Source organism: Amphiprion ocellaris, chromosome 9 (genome assembly GCF_022539595.1).
Source record: "Amphiprion ocellaris isolate individual 3 ecotype Okinawa chromosome 9, ASM2253959v1, whole genome shotgun sequence".
Taxonomy (NCBI): Eukaryota; Metazoa; Chordata; class Actinopteri; family Pomacentridae; genus Amphiprion; species Amphiprion ocellaris.
Genome location: NC_072774.1, coordinates 10148187 through 10169849, shown reverse-complemented (window position 1 = coordinate 10169849; position 21663 = coordinate 10148187). Strand labels below are relative to the sequence as shown.

The 21663-nt window shown below is 44.8% G+C and overlaps 1 protein-coding gene across 2 annotated transcripts; it reads left to right on the top strand.

The window, feature by feature from the left end:
• The first annotated feature begins 1507 nt into the window (after positions 1–1507).
• arid1aa (AT rich interactive domain 1Aa (SWI-like)) lies at positions 1508–20831 on the top strand. Of its 2 annotated transcripts, none has more exons than XM_023278384.3 (20): positions 1508–2725; positions 5124–5336; positions 5425–6030; positions 6132–6227; positions 7924–8164; positions 9431–9520; positions 9613–9783; positions 10317–10662; positions 11812–11957; positions 12049–12134; positions 12252–12461; positions 12562–12766; positions 12898–13051; positions 13182–13351; positions 13469–13670; positions 15270–15395; positions 16111–16204; positions 16419–17262; positions 17430–17551; positions 17643–20831. In XM_023278384.3, exons 1-20 carry the CDS (start codon positions 1811–1813, stop codon positions 19527–19529), a joined length of 6924 nt encoding a protein of 2307 aa, XP_023134152.2. In that variant the 5' UTR covers positions 1508–1810; the 3' UTR covers positions 19530–20831. The 2 variants fall into 2 exon arrangements, with proteins under 2 accessions (XP_023134152.2, XP_023134151.2); XM_023278383.3 differs by having other exon boundaries at positions 1509–2725; positions 17421–17551.
• The last annotated feature ends 832 nt before the right edge of the window (positions 20832–21663 follow it).

Genomic DNA, 21663 nt, shown 5'->3' with positions numbered 1-21663 from the left:
TCCCCTCTGCTGGCATTCTGCTCTCTTTTCAATGCGAAAATGTGTACAAAATCTCATTTTAATCATGCTTTTGCCATTAAAACTGAGCCCAGACACACGCCTAGTTGGAGACGAGGCTTCATGTGCGTGCATGCAGGGCTGTAGTGAGACTAAAATACAGTGTGATCCACTTTGCGAGCTCGCACTGATGTGGGAAATCACATTAACCCTGTGCGGTACGACGTGGCTGTGAAATTAAACGTGCACAGCCTCGCAGCCTGCAGAAGCTACTGTGTGCATTAGGGGGGTGTGTCAGGCAGAATGTTAAATTGTGTTTCGATGTTTGTACATGTGATCAAGTATGCCTTCTCATTGGTACTTCCTGCCTTTTCCCCCCCTCTCTCCCCCTATAAGCCCCCTAGAGGTAGATGTGTGTGCGCTTGTGTGCATGAAAGACACTGTGTCGAGGGAGTGAGAAAAGAAAACCAAAAGGCGTCCCACTTACACCCAGAATGTGAATTTTAACCGACACACAATGAAATTATTAAACATTTTTTAAAAAACATATTTGCACCCAATAACTCCTAAAAAAGGAAAACTCCCTCTGCTTTGCGCACACACTTTTCATCACCATCCCGCCCCTCATTTGCTGTGCGCAAAAAAAAAAAACCCTGTGCGTTTTGGGGATGCCAAAAATGTCTGCTTCATTTGACTGAAAAGAGAGGAAGACAAATGCTCCATTTTTCCTAATTATTGGGAGACTTTGAAACTGCCCGTGCATCCTCACCCTCTCTCTCTCTCTCTCTCTCTCTCTCTCTCTCTCTCTTTGGTAGATAAGGTTTTTTCTTCTTTCCTCCTCTTTCTGTATGGTGTAGTTCAATGTTGGTAGGGTGAGAGAGAGCTGTGCGCCCATCCCCCCACACTCAGCAGAGAGTGTTTCTGCTGGAGTGAGAGACAGACAGAGAGGAGAGGGGGTGGTAGAAGAGAGCCGAGCAGGCAGGCAGGCAGGCAGGGGAGGGAATAAGAGGGAATGTGCATTGGTAGTCTCGTTTGCTGCAAGGCTTCCTCCTTCTGCTCTGGAAAAACCTGTGTTGCCTAAATACCATTCAGAAACACTGGTGGGAAAGTGCACAAAGGCACATGTATGAGCTCCTCTTTCTTTTTTTTTTGTTCATTTTGTGCAACTCTTTGCATGTCTAAATAACAGTCATTTTCATGCAATATGTATATTATAGCATGCACAGCTGTATGCAAATAAAAAAAAACCACATTTCATGAATTAATCAACTCCCCCCCTGCAGGGATCACTCGTGAAATCCACCATGCATGCACTTTCCCCATCATGTTGGCGCCTGATTTAAAGTGCATTGTTTATGAGTTCATCAAGACTCATCGTGTGCCGAAATTATTCCACCTATAGGGGAGGGGGGGAGGAGGCAACGTGAGGTTTACAGCAAAAAAAAAAGTCCAGTCCGCATTGGAGCGCATCCAGCCCGTGTTTTGCAGCCATCCGTGCGGCTCAGTAAAATGGCTGTATCTAGCGGAGCCTCGTGTTGGTTGGGTTCGCTCCCTGCCTCTACCCGGGCTCAGTAACACAACTCCCACAACAATTTCTGTCGCTTTTTTACGCATTGTATGGAGCCTCCATCATCTCTCTAACCCGTTTGCGGAGCTGGAGCCGCAGGGATGGCGGCCGGATTCGGTCCGGTGTGAGGGGTGGGAATGAATCGGCGCAAGGATAAATGGTTCTAAACAATTATTTATATTCAATGCTAGCTTTTGATTGTGACTGACTCGCCGAGAGAGGGAGAGAGAGGTGGGGGGGTATATCATGGCCGCTCAGGTCGCCAGCGCCGCCACTCTTAACACTAGCCCGCCTTCCGAACTCAAAAAGCCGGATCGAGACCCCAAGGAAGACTCGGCTCCGGGGGAGAAGCAGTCGGACAAAAAGCAGCCGGGCTTGGACAGCGGATCGCCGGGCCGGGGGGATCTGCAGGACGGGGCCGACGGTGGAAATGCAGGGGGAGGAGGGGAACCTGAGATGAAGAACGGGAATGGGAACCCGCCCAGGGCTAACAATAATACCCAGAATGACTCTGTCGGACCGGAGGGAAATAACCACCCCGGTTTGGTGCATCACCACGGCCCCGCGTTTCCTCCACCTTCGTACGGATACAGTCAGCACTACGGTCGGGCCCCTTTTCATCAACATGGCGGACAACAAAGCCCTGGCATGGCAGCTGCTGCGGGTCCGGTCGTGCAGTCGAGCAACATGATGGACCCGTATCAACCCAATTCGCACGACCATGGCTTTTCCAACCACCAGTTTAACAACTACAACCCATTCCCGAACAGGACTCCCTATCCCGGCCAAGCGTACGCCATGAACTCCCCTCGCAGCGCCCAGGCGCCGACAGCTGGGGGGCAGCCAGCTAAGCAGCAGCCACCAGCGGGAGGACCCACGGCGATGGCTGGATCTTACAGTAACCAGAGATATAACATTGGAAACCCTCAGCCAACATCCACACCGACACTCAACAAGCTCCTAACGTCCCCCAGCTCAACGCGGGGCTACCAGAACTACCCGGCTAGCGACTACAGTAGCCAAGAAGGAGCTAGTAAGGGACCAGCAGACATGGGCAGCAGCGGTCAGTACGGAGGGAGCAACCCGGGCTGGCAACAAAGAAGCCATCACCCGTCGCCCATGAGCCCGGGAAGCGCCGGGCAGCCGCTAGTTAGAAACCAGGTAAAACCACATTAATACAGGGACAAGATGTGGGCTTTAGCACGTCTCCTTCCCTCCTGCTAGCTAGTTCACAACGTAGCAGGCCAGCCATTGTCTGATACTAGTTCGCAAAGACTCTAAAATGGCTGCCTCTCGTGTGTGTTTTTTCCCTTTACACCACACCATTAAATAAGTGTTGCTTTCAGTACATCTGCGTCGATATGTAGCGATAGAAGAGGCCCCCTCGAAGCAGATAGAAGTTGTCGAAATGCTCTAAGGGCGTTCAGGGAGTCAAGAAGGCCCGACTTTGAAAAGGGGCGAAAATACTCGCTGAAGAGCGCTCGGCTAGTTTTTTTGCTTTAGCTTTGCTTTACTCCCGTTACACACCGATTTTCCCCGCTGTATTTCGACATAAATGTAACCGTACTACACGGGTGTAGAAAGGACAACGTGTTCTTGGACATCTTTACTCCGCGTTGGCTGCTTTTACTCTCATGTTTGTGTCGTTTTCTTGCCCGATAATGTGTAATTTTGTGGCCATGACGGAAGGAATGCGTTGCGTGCCGAATGAGCCTCCAACAGTCGGTTAAAAGGCTCGTGTAGCTCCTGTTTAAATCACCTAGATGTCTTGTGAAATGCAAAGGAAAGAGTGTGGATTCTTCCATTTTGATTGTACATTGATTAAACGAGTTTCCGTGTAGTGAAAAGCTCGCCGGGCTTCCCATGCATGCAGCCTGTAAACAGTGAGCTGCGCTTTATGAGGGGCTGAGTGCAGCCTGCAGGATTGCAGTTTGCACTGGGATTTGAATTGTGGAGGTAAAATCCTTCTGTCAAAGCCAGGAGATAGTTGGTCTTGGGTTGACATGCTAGCTCAAATCTGATTGGCTCCTCATGCGCTGCTCATGGCCATTTATAATTACATGTGATGCAAGGCAACAGTTGCTGATAAGAACACGCAGCATTAGCTCATCACAGGGTCACCAGAGGTATTAGTGCAGCACTGCTCCTCTCACTTCCACTTTTTACATGCAAAGAACATGGAGCACATAGGTAAAATATGGGTGTATCTTTTGTCAAATACTTACCAAAATTAAAAAAAGAAAAATAATTAGTTGCTGTGTGTTCTAACATGGATGCTGCAAGGTTTTAATAATTCCTCCAGATATGGTTCCTGTTCGTTCGCTCAATTGATGGCTGAAATCTGCATCATTGCATGCCAGTCTTGTCTGCATCAGATCCAAATTAACCTACACAGCAGCATTGCAACAGTCATTAAATGTTTACAACATAATGACACACAACAACACCTGCTGTCCTATTTTCCACCTTATCTGTTCTCCTCGATGTTTCCTCATACACGTCTGTTTATGTTGTTAGTTCCACAATAGGGAAAATCTGCCTGTGAGGATGTGTGTGTGCGTTGCTGCTGCTGTGTCTGGTATGCCACACAAGTTTGACTGTGTGACTGCAAAGAATTTCCCCCCAATCCTCCCCCCAAGCCAATCAGAAGGCAGTCCACCATCTCTCACCCACCAAGGGAGTTTCCTCTCTGTCTTATGCAGATTAGCCATGTGCTGCACTTATTTATTTCACTTCATTATCTTGGATCTGCAAAAATGTCACATAAGGCATTCTGCGTGGAGGGATTGTTGCTGAGCTGAGGGCACTCTCCTCAGCAAAGTGCACACGTGGGAATTAAAATAATACGAGGGGCTGCTTTTAGTTTTAAGTAGATCTTCTCTTGTTGAAATTATCATGGAATACTTGACCTTTTTATGTGAAGTGGTTTTGTTAGAGATGAAGAAATGAGAGGATCCTTAATGTAAGGCTTTAAGCATACTGTAGCGGTAAGCTGAAAAGTTTCTACCTGAATCGTGTTTCTATATCTGCTGGGTTATAGAATGAATATGCTCTTGTACATGTTTTCACTCTCTCCTGCTGTTGTGAAAAGTACTTCCTTCATTTCTGGTGTCATTCATCCAGAGCCAAACTGCCTTCTCTGGGGGAGAAAAAAAAACTACTTGGACCAGGCTCAAAACAGGAGCACAGCTGGGATATGTTTAAGATTGGGCAGACTGCCCTCCATTCGAAAGTAGATATATATAGCTCTGTTGACTTCTGAAACTATGGCAAAGTGAGGTGAAAAAAAATCAGTGTAATGACCGTGGGAAATAAGGTGAAACAAGCACAGTTTCCTCATTCATTCAAGCTTGTTTTCAGACTTTCAGATCCGAATATGTTCCACACTGCAGCCAAATGTCGTACTGCCTTTGGAGGAAAAAAAACCCAAAACGTTGTAATGGCTTAATTATCTAAGCGTGACCAGGGCTGTTTGTCAGTTGTAGCATTTGCTATTTCAGGATTGCTGTGTTATTAGTTAATGACTGAATGTATTTTCTTGTGTGCTTCCTTCTTACAGCCACCAATGGACCCGATGGGGAAAATGAGAGGCCAGCCATATGGAACAGGCAATCCATACGGTCAGCAGTCACAACAAGGGCCTCCTACAGGTCCACAACCGGGTCCTGGATACCCTGGCCAGGGTTATGGCCCACCAGGCCCCCAGCGATACCCAGTGGGAATGCAAGGACGTACCCCTGGAGGCATGGGTGGCATGCCGTACGGTCCACAGGTATTCAGTCTTATTCAGAATTATGTGTCTTTATTTTATCTTTCAGCAGTGTGTCTATAGTCCTAATATGTCTGTGTGTTCTGTTTAGATGGGCTCTTATGGACAGCAGGGACCAGGAGGCTATGGCTCTCAGGGCCAAGCACCATATTACAGTCAGCCAGGCCAGGCTCCTCACCCAAGTCAGCAGCAAACCCCTTACTCCCAGCCCCCACCGGGACAACCTGGTGGCCAGACACCTTACCCAGGGCAACCCCACCCTCCGCCAACTTCTGGTCCACACACCCAGGGAGGACCGCCCTATCAGCAGCCTCACATGCCCCCGCAGTCCCAGGGGCCACTGCCAGGCCCATCCCAAGGGCCCCCACAGTCTCAGCCACCGTATTCTCAAGCCTCAGCTCCTCAGTCTGGCCAGTCTCCCTATGCCCAGCAGCAGGGTCCTCCCAGTCAGGCCCCACAGCAGCCAAGTTCCCAGGCTACCCCTGGATCACAGGGCCAATCCAGCTACCCAGGTTCCACACAGGGGCCTCAGCAGCCCCCCTCACAGCAGCAGCAGCAGCAGTCACAGTCTCATCCACAGCAGCCACCGGGACACAGCCAACACCCACAGGGGCAGCCTGCAGCTTACCCACAGAACCCTCAGCAGCAGCAAGCACAACAGTCACCTTATCAGCGCTTTCCTCCTCCGCAACAGCAGGTACGACCCTCAGTCTTGGATCATGTTCATCTTGCTTAATTATTTTTTCTCTGTGTGTTTGTGTATCTCTGGCAGTCAGCATGTGTTCTGTTGTTTATTAGGAGGTATCCCAGGACTCATTTCAGTCCAACGCCCCTCCATCCACACAGCCTAAATCTGGCCCTGAGGACGGTCAAGGCCGCCCCTCCAGCCTTCCGGTCAGTTATGCTTGTTATATCACTAATGGAACATTAAAAAAGCCTTTTTCACGCTGTATTTTTCATGCAAATGTAAAACAGTTATTCTACTTTTGCTTTATAGTTTTGTTAAACAGGATGTATTAATTTTCCTACTTTACTCAAACATGAAAGAATGAAGCCGATTACATTTAAAGTTAACTTTGTGTCACGTTGAATGTCGGGTATGAATGTTTTAGAAGCTTTTTGTGCTCGCTCATGTTGCAGCCGCTGCGCTCTCCATCCCTCAGTGATTTTAGACTGTGTGGTTGTTGAGGCACAGCTGTGTGGACGATGCTTGTGGAGAAGGTGCTGCTGTAAATGAGGTGGTGCGTTGGGGCCGATGAGAAATTGACAGTTGCATGCCGGTGCAGATGAAACAAGCGAACCGAGACCATTTGAAAATATGATTTCAGTCTGGTGCCAACAGACTCGTTTGTGGTGCGAAGGACCAAACACAGTATTAGAATTTTACCATAAATTCAAAAGCCAAAGGATGGTTCTTGAAGTGTTTAGGAAGCGGCCTTATAATCCATCCGTATAAGTAATGTAAATCATTTGGTAACACATATGCATGCGAAGTTCCATTTAAGCTGCAGTCTGGTTTATTTGCATCCTCTGTGTAGTTAGTCACTTCTTTAGGATCATCAAAAAGACAGAGCAACCCCACATTAGTCAGTCCAGAATATTTCTATAGGACATCTCATCTTTTCTCTGTTTCTATCCATTTGTCATTGTTCAGAATATGCAGTTGATGTGCAGTTTATAGTAATGTCCTACAGATAGTATTCATAAGCAGCTGTTTTGTTAGATCTCTTCAATTCTTCAATTTCGGCTTCTTCTTTTGTTCTTTTCTTCTTCTTTCGTTTGTTTCCTTCTCTGTGGCAGTGAACCAAATATATTTGGTTTGTGGACAAAACGAGACATTTGCAGACGTCATTTTGAGTTTGAGCGCCATATAGATGAAACACCTAATAGGTTAATAGAGAAAATGATCAGCAGTGAAAATAATCATTAGCAGGAACCCTAAAATGTACTAATAGGAAGCATTATCCTGCAGATCAACCTGCTGTCAGTCACCGGAATTAGATTTTCCCACGCGAGTCTTGATGATGTAGGATGACATCAGTCTGAATGGCTTGCTGGTATATAGACTTGGCTCATTTTGTAGAAAATCCGAACTTATGTGACTCAGGACTCAAATTAAAATGCAGAAATGTATCGTGTCTTTGGTTCCCGATCGAACTGCGTGTGTAAAAATGCCCTAAGTCTGAGATGAATACGAGAGTTTGTTTGTGTACTGAAATCACATGGCGGGGCTGGCGCTACATGCTGACTCGGCTTGCATCCTACAAACCTTGGTAACCATGACAACCCCTAGCACTAATGCACACTCACTTTTTTTTTCTTTGAAAAAGATAAATAAGGACAAAGGCCTCCGGGTGTGTGCGTGTGTGTAGTATTTGTATCTCTGCCACTCATGTCTTAAGAGAGAAGGAATTGCAACGTGCTGACAACAGAGCTAATACCTGAAGTAAACATTACAGTATTATAAAAGGTTAAGGCAAATGTTGTGTTTGCAAGCCAAGAGAATACACAGCCTCTGTCAAAATGCACAAAAAGTGAATCTTTTGGACTCATAAACTGACATTTTTTCTTTGCCTTTTTTTATTTATAGGACCTGTCAGGGTCCATCGATGACCTGCCTACAGGTACAGAGGGCGCCCTGAGTCCTGGTGTGAGCACGCCAGGTGTGTCGAGCAGCCAGGGTGAGCAGAGTAACCCCGCTCAGTCGCCCTTCTCGCCTCACACGTCTCCCCACCTGCCAGGCATCCGAGGGCCTTCACCTTCTCCAGCTGGCTCCCCCGCCAGCGCCAGCACACCCCGCACAGGACCGCTGTCACCCGCCAACATGCCAGGTGGGCTGATCCCTCACAGTGAAATGAGGCACATGATCGGTGACAGACTTGTGACATTTGTGATCAATATTGTTATAATACCAACCACAGTGTGTAGCTTTTTCAGTATTTTGCCAGATGGCTGGTTCTTTTGCTTTGACACACATCAGTGCGAAATGCAATGTCCTGTTTCAGTTCTATCAATAAATTCTTGAATTCTGTCTCCACATGTAATTTAGAACACAGAGAGCTAAGATTATTTTACATTTTTATACTTAGCTGACATTCAGATGCTTAACCCCAAGTTTTAAAGACAGTGAAAGATATTGCTAAAGTGTTTTTTCTTTATTTTTCGAAGGCTTTATAGACGCCATTTAATGCTCTCTACATAGAGCCTGCAGTAATTGGCAAGCATTAAAGATAGCCTGTAATCACACTTTTCCTCAAAAACTCAGCCTTTGGTTTCCTGTGGCACCTCAGGCACTTGGCTGGACTCTAAAAAGCATTGGTTCAGTAAACAATGCTTAATCACAAAATATACATTTGTAAGGACTGACTTTGTCTGGCGAAGTTAAAGCTGTTAAATGTGGCTTTACTAGCAGTGAGAGGTTTGAACTATCTCATATGGTATCATATGGTATATATGTAGCATGTTTTTATGTTGGCCAACAAAGGTTTTTATCCACCTACTGCACTTGGAAGCAAGTGAGAATAGGAGTAGCCACATTGTTTTCAGCTAAATAGATGTTTAAAATCATATGATACCTGTTAAGGAGCTGGCAGTCCTTCACCTGTGTTCTAGTTTTGCTGACTGCATGTCTCTTTTCACTTTAAATTTTTTTGGGCCATTGTTACTTCTTCTGAGTGTTTGACCTTTACTCTGCAGAATAATGTGGGTTTGGAGTTTGATACTAGACAGCAGTTGTCAAAAATTTCTGCTGAAAGTTAAAGGTTTCTGTAAGCTTCTTTTTGAATGCTTTTCTGGATTTGAAAAGTTGAAGCTTGCATTGAACATATTTTAAGAATGGAGATGCAGGAGACATTTTGCATACAGTTGTAGACTTATGAAAAAAGCACTACTTATGGACTTTTCAATGGAAAAACAGGCGATATGTCATTTTTAGAATTTGAAACCACACAAATATGTTGTTATCAAAACATGGCCCTGTTTTTATACATCTTTAAGAACGAAAATCAGCATGTGTTCTCAAATCAGAATAACCACAGTAGCCTCCCATCATACCCTTCTTGAGCTCTCACTAACTTCACCTAATTGTTATTGTTTAGGGACCCAGATGCCTCCCAGGCCGTCAAGTGTGCAGTCAGATGGGAGCCTCCATCCTGCGATGAGCCAGTCTCCTATGGCCCAGGATAGAGGTATGTTTCTGTTCCACAGATATTAACATTTCAAGGGTGTTTAATGTAGCACCTCTGTCTGAGCACCGTCTTCTTCCTCTGTCATCTTTCAGGGTTTATGCAGAGGAACCCTCAGATGCCCCCTTACGGCTCCCCCCAGTCGGCCTCTGCACTGTCGCCACGCCAGTCCTCTGGGGGACAGATGCATCCTGGGATGGCCCCATACCCACAGAACAACTCCATGGGGGGCTACGGGCAGCAGGGAGGACAGTATGGCCCCCAAGGTTCGTACTTTTCAAATTCTCTCTTCTCTGGGATTGACTAGGAGAGAAATTTTTATTAGGTTTTGAAATTCTGCTGTGTTGCTGTTACTTTAAGGCTTAAATTTTTATTCAGAAATGTTTTCCACTTCATATAGTATCTGTGAAGTTTGCTCATGTACATATGCCATTAGACAAACCTATGGAATATATCTCACTGCCTCATAGGAATACCATGCTATCGCTGGTCCCTCCCTCTGACTCTGTTGCAGCTATTTATAGCAGTGAAGCAGAGAGTCAGCTGATGTAGCAGAGCCTCCTGTCAGTAGAGCTGAAACTGTGACAAAGGCTTGTTGCTCAGGGTGCACAGCTCTCTCTGCTAGCAGACTGAAAGAAAAAAAAGTCTGTCTCTCACAACTCTTTAGGAAAAGACTCTGTAAAAAGACGCTTTTCATCTTGTGGACAGATAAACTTTAGGGTGTTGCAGAGATTTTTTTTGTAGGCCAGTGTTCAGTTACAGCTAAACTCATTTTTATTCACTGTAATGTCATCCTTAGGTTATCCCCGGCAACCTGGCTATGGCAACATGCCCAATGCCAACTACCCCGGGCCAGGCATGGGCTCGATGAACCCCATGGCAGGACAGGGTGGAGGACCACCGTATGCTGGCATGCCTCCAGGAAGGATGCCTCCTAATCAAATGGGGGCACGTCCTTATGGCCCCAACATGGGTCCCAACATGGGCCCCAACATGGGTCCTAACATGGGTCCAAACATGCCTCCTAACATGGGCAACATGCCACCTCAGGTAGGCTCTGGAATGTGTCCTCCTCCAGGAATGAACAGAAAGCCCCAGGATCCCACAGCCATTCAACACCCTGCCACCAACTCCATGCACAACAGGTTGGTTCACAACAGAGCCTCGAGTGCTTCCATTAATTACGGCACATACCATTACTGACTGGTTTCTTGTGTATGCTTAACCTTCTGAACCCCAACAAGTTTCTGGGTGTGTTTTGCTGCTGTTCACTCACTGTAAACTCATTTTTCACTGCAATATAAAGTCCTGCACCTCCTATGAAAAAAATCACAGCCATGGCTAGACTGTCTTTTGTGCAGTATGACGGTTATAATGCCAGAAATCTTTCTTTTTTTAAAAATCTAAAAGTCTTTGATTATTTATTTTCCAAGAATTGAAAAAAAAAATAATTTGAATCAACATGCACAACATTTTTCCGAGTGCCTACAGGTGTTAGCAGTACAGGGAAAATGGTGGCTCTCCCTACTAGAGATATTTTACTATTTACATTTTTAATTTATTTCCATACGTGTCTCCTGTCTGTCCTGTCTGTGTAAGCACAACCTGCAGTTCACCTGAAAAATCCTTGCATTTTTGTCACATGACTGTTTTATTATGTCACTAATAGCTTTGTGGTTGGGCTGAGGAGGGCAGAATTTTAGTTTTTTGCAGAATCTGGTTAGTGTAAATGTAGTTTTTCAATGTGGAATTTAAAAACTAAGTATATGTGGTCATCTTGATTTTATTAATAATGATTTTATTTGTAGAGCATTTTTCAAAATCCAGGTTAAAGCTGCTTCACAAGGCAACGAAATAGAAGAAACAATTCCAGAAAAAAACACAGAATTTAAAGTACACATGAGAACACAAAATAGTGTACAGCCCCAACACAGTGTAATGTTAAAATCTATCCTAAAACATGCTGGGGGCCTCCATAACAAGGTTAAAACAGGAGTATTGTGCTTACCTTTCTTAGTTCCTTAGCTTTTTAAGCTTAGATGTGGTTATTTTTTCAAATGACATGTCACGTCACATCAGAGATGAAGAACTGTCTGAAAATTGAAAATCTGGCAATAATGTCTGTTTAAACAGCTTCTGGCTCTGGTAAATGTAGTTTTTGCAATTTGTATGATAACATGCCCTTTATTTATTGGCAGGTTTTGGGATTCAGAGGGTTAAATATGAAATAGGTGTAAAATACTTTTGTCACAGTTCTACATGCTAGATTCTCATATATTTTCTCCCTTGTCCAGGATGCCTGGTTACCCCAACATGTCTCCTGGCATGATGGGCTCTGGCCCACCGTACGGCCCTCCTATGAACAACATGCCTGGAATGATGAACACTCCTGGTGGATCACCTTATCCGATGGGGCCAAACATGGCCAATAACACAAGTGGTGAGTTGTACAGTGATGCCTGCACCTGGCTTTGTTCACTTTTTAATGTTATAATTTCACACCTAAGTGCAATCCCTGTCACTGTGTCTAGGTATGGCCTCGAGTCCAGAGATGAACAATAAGATGAATAACAAAGTAGATGGAAGTGGAACGCCCAAGCCAGAGCCTAAATCTAAGGTAATAACGGTCCTTATGAAAATCTTTTTAAGTCTGAGCACCTAACACATCTTTGATGTTCTGCATAGTTTCTGCTCTGTTCTAAAAGCGGTTTCTTGTTTCTCATGCACAAAACAGAAGTCCAACTCTTCCACCACAACCAGTGAAAAGATAACACGTCTGTATGAGTTAGGACCAGAGCCGGACAGAAAGGTGTGGGTGGATCGATTCTTGGCCTTCATTGACGAGAAAGCAATGGGCATGACCAACCTCCCGGCTGTAGGACGCAAACCCCTCGACCTCTTCCGGCTATATATGTCAGTTAAAGAGATCGGAGGCATGGCACAGGTTAGTGTGGTTTCTATAAACAACAAAGAATTCTTAAAGTGCATGTATTGCTTGCTCTCCATTGTTTTTCTTTTCTAATTGCATCTCGTGTGTCTCTCAGGTGAGTAAGAATAAGAAATGGCGTGATTTGGCCACATCCCTGAATGTGGGTACATCGAGCAGTGCTGCCAGCTCTCTGAAGAAACAGTACATCCAGTGTCTGTATGCCTTCGAGTGCAAAATTGAGCGTGGTGAAGACCCTCCTCCTGAGATTTTTACAGACAACAAGAAGAACCAACCTGCTAAGGTCCAGCCCCCATCTCCAGGTTAGAGCTTGTGTTGTCTTTTCAAGTGAACATGCATTTCAGTGGACCTACAAAAGTATAAAGTGCTGTGTTGTAAAGCCATTAAACTCATGTACCGTGTCTTTCTGCTTCTCTTTCATTTCAATCTGAAGCGTCCCTCTGCTCCACTGCTGGGTCGGGCTCTCTGCAGGGGCCTCAGACACCCCAGTCCACCAGCAGCTCCATGGCTGAGGGTGGAGACCTCAAGCCTCCCACCCCAGCCTCCACTCCTCACACCCAAATGCCCCCCATGCCACCGGGTTCCAGGTGAGTCTCGTTTAAGATTTTACAAATGGATCCTTTGAAAGACATAATAATAAGTGAAACTAATTTCTGCATTTCCCTTTTGTCTCTCTCCATTCTAATTTCCCTCCCCTCCCCTTTTCCTCCCTCCTAGGAGCAGCGTTAACCTCCAGGACCCTTTCTCTGAAGGAAGCGACCCTGCGTTCCCCAGGAAGAACATGACACCCAACTCCACATATCAGCCCGGCATGAACACACCAGACATGCAAGGTCGAATGGGCCCCTACGAACCCAACAAGGACCCGTTCAGCAACATGCGGAAAGGTGGGCAGGCTCAATCAGCAAGAGCTGAATGGAACTCGCTATCGTAGAAGCTCAGTTAATCTCAGCTAATTAACCAGTCGAGGTAATAAGTTCTAAATGTGCTGAATTTATTTGCAGTTGGGGAGCAGTTTCTACCAGCTAACCAGGGCCCTAACAGCGGGGTGGGGGACCAGCAGCAGCAGCAGCAGCAGCAGCCGCCTCAACAACAGCAGCAGCAACAGCAGCAGCCTCCATTCAACAGAGGACCGCCCGGGGCCATGGGCACCATGCCAATGGGGCCCCGACAGCAGTACCCTTATGGACCAGGCTACGACAGGAGGTAAGAATCACTGAATGGAACACGGCGTATTCAGGGTCTTTCATCACAAGAGCCAAATGATATGCATATTAGGTTTTCAGAATGGTAATTTTTACATTCTTCTTCCACTGAAATATATACATATATAAATTGTGTGATTTTTGGAGTACAAACAAGTCCATTCTCTTACGCCTGGAGAATATGATCTATTGGCCAGGCATCTTTTACACATCACAATGCTTCATTTATAGTGGTCTTATGTTGTGACATATTGTAATTTTATCAAGAAATTGCAACAGATATTGCAACATATAGCAATTTTGCTAGCCCCATTGAACAATTCTGACTCTAACCATACATTTTTATCATCAGTCACACTTAAAAAAAAAAACCCAATCAAGTCAGAAAAAGTAGATCTAAGGAATGAATTCCCAAACTGAATTTGTTTATCTGTGATTTAAATTTAAAAAATGCCCAATAATTGGCTGGCTGGCTTCTGACGTGTTTAGCTAGGCGTTGAGTTTGTGATGTTCCGCCAGGGTTTTACATAGTTTCACTGCAGATTTAGGAGCCAAATTCAGTCCTCAAGTTTAAACACATCTGAGGAAAATGTGATTTTTGACAAGAAAGATGTGCTTGAACTGTGGTGCATGTGTTATGTTGTTGTGAGTGATCTGCACTACTCTGGTGTTTATGAAAAGCCATTATTCATGAAATCCAACCTGTTTTCTTGACTTATTCATTTCTTTTCATTATTTAAAATGATTATACTTCCAATTTGTTATTGCTCACTGACATGAGGGTGCTGATATTTTGATTTTTTGCTGCTCTGAAAAATACATCATGTGTCTACATTTAGCATTCAGTTTAGACAGAGGTAAGAGTCTTTATGTCTAAGTGACAACAGCGTTTTATCTTACTCAGGTTGCAGCTAGCGATTATTTTCACTGATGGTTAAATTGCCGATTAGTTGTTTAGTCTATAAAATGTTAGTAAATAGTGGAAAGTGTGGAAATCAGTGTTTCCCAAAGCCTAATACAACATCCTTAATTCTCTTGTTTTGCGCACAACTCAAAGATAGTCAGTTTATTGGCAGAGCAGTAAAGAAATCAGATAGGATTCTAATTTAAGAAGCTGGAATCGATATTTTTTCATAAAGATTGTTGATGACTTATTTAATAGCTAATTAGGTAATGGACTAGTCATTGCAGTTGTAATTGGTATACAGCAGTTGTAAGCTATGATTTATTTTAATAACAACAAACGGCGAAATCTCAGTTTTCATTTCTTGGATATTTTCTCGCTATTTGCCACTTCCTGACATGCAGCCGTGACACTTTACATTAGAGCCAATTAATGTTTTTGTCTCCTGATTCTTTCGATTTTCTGAGCACCACTAATGCCACTATTAAGTCTCTTTAAAAAAGTGTTTTGCCACCAAAGCAGATGTTAAAGTCAACTATCCTGAAACTTACAGTGGCAGGCTCAGGAGTTATATTATATTTGTGTTGCTGTGTGATTGTAGCATTCGTTGTCCACTTTCCTTTCCTCTGGCATAATTTGTATAAAGTATAACATGAAAAAAATTAAACATACTGTGTGTTTTCCTGCTTTTCCCAGATCGGAACAAGGGATGGGCCCAGAGGGTAACATGGGATCCGGTGCTCCTCAGCCAAACCCTATGATGCCTGCCAACGCCGACACGGGGATGTATTCGCCAAATCGCTTCCCACCACAGCAGCCACGGTCAGTTGACATGGCACTGGTTTGGCAAGCCTCTGTGTCCACTGAGAGTAGCTTCATTCTTCATATAAAACAAACACATTGCTTTTGTGACTCTTAATGTAGTAATCTATGACTCAGATCTCTCTCATTACAAGATAGCCCGTTTTATCCAGTTTTGCAGTGTAATTAGACAGTACAATTTCATATTATTTTAATGTGAAATTTTTGGCATGCATTTACTTGAATGTGATCCTATCATGAGCATGAGATTTTTGTTGCCTTCCTTCCTTGTTGAAATATTCATTCGGAATGCTACTTCATGTTCACAAATCTTTGGTCTGGGCTAAGAAACAGAGAGATTTGCATTGATTGAAATACACTTCAAATTTGAAATGTATCAGTTCCATCTATTTGTCTTGTCAGTTACCCAAAAGACATTTCTACATTTCTATTACTGTTCATTTTATATATTAAAATTTTTGTAGATGAAATTAATCATATTGATAAAACCAATATAAGTGCAATGAAGTTTAAATGTAATTTAATCAAGTGTTTAACTCTAAGCACAATGAAACTCCTGGAGCTGTATGTCTTGTTTTTGGGTTGTAAATTCATCACTGTATACCTTCATGTTGACTGCGTGTCTGTCTATGCATGTATAACAGTCGGGCTTGTCTCAGCTCGGTGAGAGATGCAATATTTTCATGGTCAAACTGACAAGGCATGATGTTTGCAGGCATGATTCCTATGGTAATCAGTATCCTGGACAGGGAACGCCCCCTACTGGCTCGTACCCAAATCAGCAACCTGGAATGTACCCACAACAACAGGTAAATGATCCATCTGCACTACACCAACTCCAGTTATTCTCAGTATGCTGTGACCAAATAATATCCAAGTTTTAGTTTTCACTTCTGTTTTTTTTCTTCTCTGGTGGTGCTGCTTACACGTGGTTGTATTCTGATAACTGTATTGTGAACCAATGCATTCATTTCTATTGAAATGGTGAGTAGTGAATTCATCTCTGTGATTTGTTACCTGCAGAGTTACAAGCGTCCTGTAGAAGGGGGTTACCCTCCATCAAAACGCCATGAGCCGGAGTACAGTGGACCTTTCCCTGGTGGACAACAAGCACCGCAACAGCAACAACAGCAAGGAGGCGCCTCTGCACCCTCTTCAGGGCAGCAGGAGTCGTACAATCAGTACAGCGGCAGTGGGCCCTACCCAGGCTCTGATCGCCGTCCACCTGGCCCCGGCAATCAGTTCCCCTTCCCCTTTGGCCGTGAACGGATGCAGGGAGCAACAGGGCCCAACGCTCAGCCTAACATGCCCCCTCAAATGATGCAGTCCGGCCCTGACGGTCCTCAGGGAGGCATGTGGCAGGGACCTCGAGACATGAACTATCAGAACTACCCCAGCAGACAGGGTGGCCCTGGAGGCCCACCACAGGGACCTGGTTATCCTGGCATGAACCGCTCAGAGGAGATGATGTCATCAGAACAGCGCATGAATCACGACGGCCAGTGGGGAGGTCAGATGGGCCCTCGACAGCCTCCCTACGGTCCAGCCGGGCCCGGCCAACCCATGCCTCGATCAGTCCAGTCCAACTACCAGCCCCCTCAGGGTGTCCAGAACCACATTCCACAGGTGTCCAGCCCAGCCTCCATGCCCCGCCCCATGGAGAGCAGGACATCACCCAGTAAATCCCCTTATATGCACGGAGTAATGAAGATGCAGAAGGCTGGCCCCCCAGTGCCTGCATCTCACATAGTGCCCCCTCCAGTGCAGTCGCCTCTAATAAGGCGAGACATGCCTTTTCCCCCGGGATCTATAGAAGCTACGCATCCTGTCCTGAAACCACGTCGGAGACTCACCATGAAAGATATTGGTATGACCATAAATTATGAATATTAAAACCATCTTGTGATATTGAGTGTCTTCATCATTGATAGCACTCGTCTAATGTTGCTTAGTCCAGTTATTGCTCAGAGAATACTTTGTACCAATTAAATTTTTTGACTTCATTTAAAAAAATTTTTTTTTAAGGAACTCCAGAGGCCTGGAGAGTCATGATGTCATTAAAGTCAGGCTTATTGGCTGAAAGTACGTGGGCCTTAGATACCATCAATATTCTCCTGTATGATGACAGCAGTATTTCTACCTTCGATCTCAACACGGTAAGACTCAATTTTGAGCCCTTTATGATTGTTTGTAGCAGATTTCACGGTGATCATATCTAACATTTTCTTTTTTTTGTTCTTTCTTTAGTTGCCTGGCCTACTAGAGTTGGTGGTTGAGTATTTCAGACGTTGCCTCATTGAAATCTTTGGTATCCTGCGGGAGTATGAAGTCGGGGACCCTGGCCAGAGGACACTACTTGATCCTGATGCCTTGAAACGAGACTGGGACAGCACGGAAGAGGAAGAACCACGGACGGAGGATATGGAGCAAGAGGAGGAAGATGACGAAGAAGAGGAGGAACAAGAAACTGAGGGGCCAGCTAATGTGAAAGAGGAGGAGGATCAAGTGCAGTGCTCTCGGGGTAAAGATGAGAAGGCAGGACATGAGAAGGAGGAGGAAAAGAAGAGCAAAGGTCCTAATTCTGAACAGACGGGTTTATCCCAGTCCTTATCTGCCAATGAGAGACCTAAACAGGCCAGCAAGTTTGACAAGTTTCCCCTAAAGGTGGTACGAAAGAAAGACCCATTTGTGGCTGCACAGACAAATAATCACGGCAAGCTTCAAGAGTTTGACAGTGGGTTACTTCACTGGAGTGCTGGAGGGGGAGACTCAACAGAACACATCCAGACTCACTTTGAACCACGCAAAGACTTCTTAGAACCGCGAGAAAGAATACCAGTGCCCCCAGTTTTACTGAAGCGAAGAGTTCTAGAAGAAGAAATACGGGAAAATTGTTTGCCTACTGAGGAGGATAAAAGGAAATATCAAGATGAAGACGAGAGGCCAAAAGAGACTTCTTCCTCTGAGAAATCAGCAGTCACAGAGAAGACCGGCTCTTCACCTGGCACTGAAGAGGAAAAGAAAACCGATTCTGAGATGAAGGCAGTTGAGAAAGGCTCTAAAAATCACCAGGAGAACAACAGACCCATTCCTTCTTCCGGCAGTATTTTCATCCAGAAGGCTCAGCAGACTGGCACCATCCTGGAGGACGAGCCTCACAGTAAAGACGAGGGGCCGCTCATTGCACTGGCTAACTGGCAGGATTCTTTAGCCCGGCGCTGCATTTGTGTCTCAAACATTGTCCGCAGCCTCTCCTTCGTGCCAGGCAATGACCATGAGATGTCCAAACATCCAGGGCTGCTGCTGCTACTGGGGCGCCTCATCCTGCTCCACCACCGGCACCTGGAGCGCAAACAGGCCCCACTCACCTACGAGAAAGACGAGGATTCTGATGAGGGAGTGGGCCAAAGGGATGAATGGTGGTGGGACTGCTTGGAGCTCCTGAGGGAGAACACATTGGTCACTTTGGCAAACATTTCAGGCCAGCTGAACCTCTCCATCTATCCCGAGAGCATCTGCTTGCCTCTGTTGGATGGTCTTCTCCACTGGGCCGTCTGCCCCTCAGCAGAGGCCCAGGACCCCTTCCCCACCCTGGGCCCCCATAGTGCTTTGTCCCCTCAGAGACTGGTCCTGGAGACGCTAAGCAAACTGAGCATCCAAGACAACAATGTGGACCTCATCTTGGCCACTCCGCCATTCAGTCGGTTGGAGAAGCTATACGGGAACCTGGTGCGGCTAATTGGAGACAGGAAGGTTGCAGTCTGCAGGGAGATGGCCGTGGTCCTACTGGCCAACCTGGCCCAGGGTGATACTATGGCAGCCCGAGCAATCGCTTTTCAGAAGGGCAGTGTGGGCAACTTGCTGGGCTTCCTGGAGGACAGTCTGGCTGCCACACAGCTTCAGCAGAGCCAGAGCTCTCTACTACACCTACAGGGGATGCACTTCGAGCCCACAAGCCCGGACATGATGCGGCGAGCTGCCCGGGCTCTGCACGCCTTAGCTAAGGTGGAGGAGAACCACTCAGAGTTCACACTACATGAGTCCCGACTCCTCGACCTTTCAGTGTCTCCCCTAATGAACTCGCTGGTTTCTCATGTTATCTGTGATGTACTCTTTTTGATCGGCCAGTCATGACAGCTGTAGGGAGCCGTGGCTCCACTTTCTGGGGGTTTTATCCCCAATCTCCTCCTCCCTGGTAACCTGGCTTGTGTGTGTAACAGGGCAAGGAAGGTTCAAGTGACTGTCTTTAATTTATGAAAATCCTTCAGATTCCATTCTCTGTGCCCTCCCCAGGCCAACCTTGCTCGAGGAGGGTAGTCACAGAGCTGTGGTGGATTACAAAACCAGAGAGACAAAGAGAGAGAGAGAGACAAAGTGACACTACTTGCAACATGAATGCCAACTGGATGACACAGAGCAGAGCACCAGAGTTGGGAGACTGTTCTGCACTTGGGGGGAAAAGTACTTTTTAATAAAGATAAATAAATGAATAAATAAATAGCTGAAAAACAAAAACTGTAACCAAAGTTGCTGTCTCGTTTACAGTGAGTTTGGGAGACACAGTGTGCCCTAGCTCTCCACTCGAGGGCACAATGAGTCTGTAACTGGTTGACGTTCAGAGGTGAAGCAGACTGACAAGTGGCCTACTGGTTCTAGTTGCTGTAGTTGGATTCTCACCAGTCAGCCCGACAGTAGACTAAATGCTGTCAATAGACACCTTCACCAGGGAGGCCTGTGCAGTGTGCAGTAGATTGTAGGATATTTTCTGTACCGTACTGCTCTTGAGTGTAAGCATTCTGTAACACGTTTCACACAGAAGCTGACAATGCAGCTCCTCTAGAGTTCTGAGGTCATTTTAGTTTGGTGTTGAACAGAAAATGGCTTTCTTCCCCAAAGTATCAAGAACCTACAACACCCTTACCTCCTCTTATCCCTTGATTGTATGAATACCCTTATGAAAAGAAATCACCTCTTAGGACTGGTTTTCAACTTCAAATACAGCTTTGCTGTGGTGTATATATAATGTTGTACATTATACTTCCTTTCTCTGTGTCTGTCTCTGTCTGTGTCACTATTCTCACACTTGTTGTTGGTGAGGGATGCAGGCTGACATCTGAGTTTGGTCCGTGACCTCCAGTCCCCACCGATTAGATCCACTCCTCTGGTCCCTCCACAGCTCCGTAGTATGGCAGACACGGCTCAAACCTGTTAACTCCTGGTACAACGAAAATAAACTAGATGAAGTACACATTTGAAAAATTTTCTCCAGTCATGGATTCTGCATATTTGTATTTCAGACTATGTAGCTAAGACGACATGTAAATTCCTCCCTTTCCCTTTTTTGGCTCAATGAATATCATTTATTCAGTATGAAATCTTTATACTATATGTTCCACGTGGTAAGAATAAATGTACATTAAATCTTCGTAAGCTGTTTGATGGTTTCATTGTTTTTGGACAGAGAAATGCATGAATTCACTCAGTTTGGTTCACTGCTGGACTTTATTTGATCTTCACAGCTCAGGAATCTCATAGGAAACATGGTTCTATTCAGCAGAGTCACTGTTTACATTGCCTCTTCAAATTGTGTCTGTTGGAGTCAAATTACTTCATAAATGTAAAAAAAATGAAAAAACATACAGCCATTAGTTGGTTGTTTCACTTTAAGGAAACACAAAACTTAAAATTGGAGGACTGAATACAATTCATTTCCATGTATAATTACAATATGAGCACAAGTCAAGTTATTCATATAGCACATAAAGTGCTTTCCATTTAAAGATAAATATTTTATTAAACTAACAAGTTAAAACATAGGGGTTAAAGCTCCAAAGTGTTAATGATAATGTGAATTTACCCCAGTAATTTACATGTTAGCATTACAACCCTTCAAAAATGATAGAAATTAGAACTGTACCTTATTTTTTTAGAAAAAAAATAAGACTAAGACCCAACAGTATTATCTGTTTTAGGTATTATGACTGAAACTCTATAGTATTAATAATGGAGATGAACCTAACTTATTGAAGTATTCTAGCTAAGACCCTACAGTAATATTATTTATGGAGATTAAACTAACAAATCTGAATATAAGGCAAAGATGATACAGTATTGTTAATTATGGAGATTAACCTAAGTAATTTAAATATTATAGCTAGGACACTTGTATTTTTAATTATGGAGTTGAATTTAACAAGTTTTATTATAAGACTAAAACAGTATGCTATTAATATTAATGGAGATTAGCCTAACTGATGTAAATATTAAA

Excerpts from the sequence above, each read along its gene's own strand:
- arid1aa (XM_023278383.3), top strand. The coding sequence starts at position 1,811 with ATGGCCGCTCAGGTCGCCAGCGCCGCCACTCTTAACACTAGCCCGCCT. Across the intron at positions 9,784-10,316 it reads AGGACAGTATGGCCCCCAAG|GTTATCCCCGGCAACCTGGC; the intron begins GTTCGTACTTTT and ends TGTCATCCTTAG. Across the intron at positions 15,396-16,110 it reads TTCCCACCACAGCAGCCACG|GCATGATTCCTATGGTAATC; the intron begins GTCAGTTGACAT and ends TGATGTTTGCAG.